At 43.5% G+C, this 5,000-nt stretch overlaps 1 protein-coding gene across 2 annotated transcripts in view; it reads left to right on the forward strand.

Moving 5' to 3' along the window:
• Positions 1–5,000, forward strand: part of LOC110504553 (glycine receptor subunit alphaZ1) — a 96,332-nt gene that overhangs the window by 43,133 nt on the left and 48,199 nt on the right. For both annotated transcript variants that reach the window (XM_036969878.2, XM_036969880.2), the window contains one exon: positions 3,001–3,068. In XM_036969878.2, coding sequence (XP_036825773.1) covers positions 3,001–3,068 — 68 coding nt within the window. The remainder of the gene's footprint in view (positions 1–3,000; positions 3,069–5,000) is intronic.

Below are 5,000 nucleotides of genomic sequence, written 5' to 3' on the forward strand. Positions count from 1 at the left end.
TGTGTGTGTCGGTGTGTGTGTGTGTGTGTGTCGGTGTTTGTGTGTGTGTGTGTGTCATCAAAATAATTCCAAGCCTTCAGTTCACTGTAGCCACCAGGCATCTGTATTAGAGGAAGCTTGTCCACTTAAACACGGAGGCTGTTTGTGTTAAAGCGTACAGGATGTGACCTTAAATGTTCAGGGAATGTAGTCCTCTTGTGACATGTGACTATGTCCAATTATACTGTATCATATATATATATATATATATATATATATATATATATTACCATACCTTTGTGACCCACAAATTTGATGTACTTTGTAAAATAAAATAAAAACGATGTACTCTTTTTTTGATGTAAACAATAAGTAGAATCCTTAAATTTACCAAAAAGGGTTGTCTTTCCGGCTCTATGTAGAAGGTACAGACGATGAGGAGGGGTTTGGTACCGCCTGGGGAGGGGATTGGTACCGCCTGAGGAGGGGTTTGGTACCGCCTGAGGAGGGGTTTTGGTACTGCCTGAGGAGGGGTTTGGTACCGCCTGAGGAGGGGTTTTGGTACTGCCTGAGGAGGGGTTTGGTACCGCCTGAGGAGGGGTTTGGTACCGCCTGAGGAGGGGTTTGGTACCGCCTGAGGAGGGGTTTGGTACTGCCTGAGGAGGGGTTTGGTACTGCCTGAGGAGGGGTTTGGTACCGCCTGAGGAGGGGTTTGGTACCGCCTGAGGAGGGGTTTGGTACTGCCTGAGGAGGGGTTTGGTACCGCCTGAGGAGGGGTTTGGTACCGCCTGAGGAGGGGTTTTGGTACTGCCTGAGGAGGGGTTTGGTACTGCCTGAGGAGGGGTTTGGTACCGCCTGAGGAGGGGTTTGGTACTGCCTGAGGAGGGGTTTGGTACCGCCTGAGGAGGGGTTTTGGTACTGCCTGAGGAGGGGTTTGGCACCGCCTGAGGAGGGGTTTGGTACTGCCTGAGGAGGGGTTTGGTACCGCCTGAGGAGGGGTTTGGTACTGCCTGAGGAGGGGTTTGGTACTGCCTGAGGAGGGGTTTGGTACCGCCTGAGGAGGGGTTTGGTACCGCCTGAGGAGGGGTTTGGTACTGCCTGAGGAGGGGTTTGGTACCGCCTGAGGAGGGGTTTGGTACCGCCTGAGGAGGGGTTTGGTACTGCCTGAGGAGGGGTTTGGTACCGTGATTTACCCTTTAAAGCCAATATCTGTCATTTCCTGAGGGGGTGGATGGGGGCTAGACTTGTTCCCATTGCTGTCCTTTCTCCTTTGAGCCCATTGGAAGTGAACTTTTGTCACCGGGCACTGGGTCATCATATTTATGTTTGTAAAAGCAGGAAATACGGCCTTCAACGGACGCGCTTCAACCCTGTGGTGTTCGTTCTAAACTCGGCACTGTTGTCTGGAAACAACCCTAGGAGCGTCTCTGAGGATCGTAGGGGGGGGTGGAGATACTCTCAGAATCTCTCAGTCAACATGGAGCGCTGTGTGTTTACAACGTGATATTACAGTACCTCTGTATACAGTTTTACACAGAGGCTTATGGGGAATTCCGTTGTGGCCCTCTGAAGATTCCCAGGATCGCACGTACATAAAGACAAAATCGCTTTGGAAAAAAGCATCTGCTAAATGGCATATTTTATTATATTATATTATATTATGTGTTCCACAATATACTACTTAACATGATTCATATTGAGGAAGGACTTTGTGTTTTCAGTATAATCAAGGTGGAAGGACTGTGTTTTCTGTACGTTAACTGACTAATAAAGGTGGAAGGACTGTGTTTTCAGTATAATAAAGGTGGAAGGACTGTGTTTTCTGTACGTTAACTGCCTAATAAAGGTGGAAGGACTGTGTTTTCAGTATAATAAAGGTGGAAGGACTGTGTTTTCTGTGTAATAAAGGTGGAAGGACTGTGTTTTCTGTACGTTAACTGACTAATAAAGGTGGAAGGACTGTGTTTTCAGTATAATAAAGGTGGAAGGACTGTGTTTTCTGTACGTTAACTGCCTAATAAAGGTGGAAGGACTGTGTTTTCAGTATAATCAAGGTGGAAGGACTGTGTTTTCGGTACGTTAACTGCCTAATAAAGGTGGAAGGACTGTGTTTTCAGTATAGTCAAGGTGGAAGGACTGTGTTTTCAGTATAATCAAGGTGGAAGGGCTGTGTTTTCTGTACGTTAACTGCCTAATAAAGGTGGAAGGACTGTGTTTTCAGTATAATAAAGGTGGAAGGACTGTGTTTTCTGTGTAATAAAGGTGGAAGGACTGTGTTTTCTGTGTAATCAAGGTGGAAGGACTGTGTTTTCAGTATAATAAAGGTGGAAGGACTGTGTTTTCTGTGTAATAAAGGTGGAATGACTGTGTTTTCAGTATAAGAAAGGTGGAAGGACTGTGTTTTCAGTGTAATAAAGGTGGAAGGACTATGTTTTCAGTGTAATAAAGGTGGAAGGACTGTGTTTTCAGTATAATCAAGGTGGAATGACTGTGTTTTCAGTATAATCAAGGTGGAAGGACTGTGTTTTCAGTATAATCAATGTGGAAGGACTGTGTTTTCAGTATAATCAAGGTGGAAGGACTGTGTTTTCAGTATAATCAAGGTGGAAGGACTGTGTTTTCAGTATAATCAAGGTGGAAGGACTGTGTTTTCAGTGTAATAAAGGTGGAAGGACTGTGTTTTCTGTATAATCAAGGTGGAAGGACTGTGTTTTCAGTGTAATAAAGGTGGAAGGACTGTGTTTTCAGTATAATCAAGGTGGAAGGACTGTGTTTTCAGTGTAATAAAGGTGGAAGGACTGTGTTTTCAGTATAATCAAGGTGGAAGGACTATGTTTTCAGTGTAATAAAGGTGGAAGGACTGTGTTTTCTGTATAATAAAGGTGGAAGAACTATGTTTTCAGTGTAATAAAGGTGGAAGGACTGTGTTTTCTGTACGTTTTCTGTCTGCAAGGAGGGGTTTTTTGTTTCACAGTTCTGTAAATAAGAAAATAATAATTTTTATTTTTCATTCTTTCACAGGTCCCCCTGTAAACGTAACGTGCAACATTTTTATTAACAGCTTTGGGTCCATCGCTGAAACAACAATGGTGAGTCCAAATGGGTTTACCTTTTCAATGTAAAAACCCTTCAACATGAAGTACATTTCTTTCTGTTGATATTGATATTTTGAAGTTAACGTGAGGATACACTGAATCATTTTTATTTTCAACAGTATTTTGACTTGCATAACTATGCCTCCAAGATTGTGATTTAATTTAAATAACGATGGCCTTAATATGCAGTGTGCCCAACGGTTTCCTTCTGGAATTACAAGCAGTGCCTCCTTGCCTGAATATTTAGAATAATATTTATCTGCCTCATCGAACTTAATCTCTATTCAAAACTCAGTTCAGATGGGCTTCATATCTACTGTTCAGATGATTTCAAGGGGTCATCTTTCAAAACTCAGTTCAGAGGGGCTTCATATCTACTGTTCAGATGTCTTCATGTCTTCAAGGGGTCATCTTTCAAAACTCAGTTCAGAGGGGCTTCATATCTACTGTTCAGATGTCTTCATGTCTTCAAGGGGTCATCTTTCAAAACTCAGTTCAGAGGGGCTTCATATCTACTGTTCAGATGTCTTCATGTCTTCAAGGGGTCATCTTTCAAAACTCAGTTCAGAGGGGCTTCATATCTACTGTTCAGATGTCTTCATGTCTTCAAGGGGTCATCTTTCAAAACTCAGTTCAGAGGGGCTTCATATCTACTGTTCAGATGTCTTCATGTCTTCAAGGGGTCATCATTCAAAACTCAGTTCAGAGGGGCTTCATATCTACTGTTCAGATGTCTTCATGTCTTCAAGGGGTCATCATTCAAAACTCAGTTCAGAGGGGCTTCATATCTACTGTTCAGATGTCTTCATGTCTTCAAGGGGTCATCATTCAAAACTCAGTTCAGAGGGGCTTCATATCTACTGTTCAGATGTCTTCATGTCTTCAAGGGGTCATCTTTCAAAACTCAGTTCAGAGGGGCTTCATATCTACTGTTCAGATGTCTTCATGTCTTCAAGGGGTCATCATTCAAACTCATTTTTGGAAAGAATACATATCTATTAGGTATTGTAAAATAATCAGTTGTTTGTCGATTATTTATCAAGATAGTAGATCAAGAGGTCTAGGATATCTATAAAGGTGAAATATATGTTGTTTGAAGGACAGTATATCAACATGTAGATGGAAGGACAGTAGACCAACATGGAGACAGAAGGACATGGAGACAGAAGGACATGGAGACAGAAGGACAGTAGACCAACATGGAGACAGAAGGACATGGAGACAGAAGGACAGTAGATCAACATAGAGACAGAAGGACAGTAGACCAACATGGAGACAGAAGGACAGTAGACCAACATGGAGACAGAAGGACAGTAGACCAACATGGAGACAGAAGGACAGTAGACCAACATGGAGACAGAAGGACATGGAGACAGAAGGACAGTAGACCAACATGGAGGCAGAAGGACAGTAGACCAACATGGAGACAGAATCACAGTACACCAACATGGAGACAGAAGGACAGTAGACCAACATGCAGACAGAAGGACAGTAGACCAACATGGAGACAGAAGGACAGTAGACCAACATGGAGACAGAAGGACAGTAGACCAACATGGAGACAGAAGGACATGGAGACAGAAGGACAGTAGACCAACATGGAGACAGAAGGACAGTAGACCAACATGGAGACAGAAGGACAGTAGACCAACATGGAGACAGAAGGACAGTAGACCAACATGGAGACAGAAGGACATGGAGACAGAAGGACAGTAGACCAACATGGAGACAGAAGGACATGGAGACAGAAGGACAGTAGACCAACATGGAGACAGAAGGAGAGTAGACCAAAATGGAGACAGAAGGACATGGAGACAGAAGGACAGTAGACCAACATGGAGACAGAAGGACAGTAGACCAACATGGAGACAGAAGGACATGGAGACAGAAGGACAGTAGACCAACATGGAGACAGAAGGACATGGA

Source organism: Oncorhynchus mykiss, chromosome 25, assembly GCF_057628025.1.
Source record: "Oncorhynchus mykiss isolate SJ-2025 chromosome 25, ASM5762802v1, whole genome shotgun sequence".
NCBI lineage: Eukaryota > Metazoa > Chordata > Actinopteri > Salmoniformes > Salmonidae > Oncorhynchus > Oncorhynchus mykiss.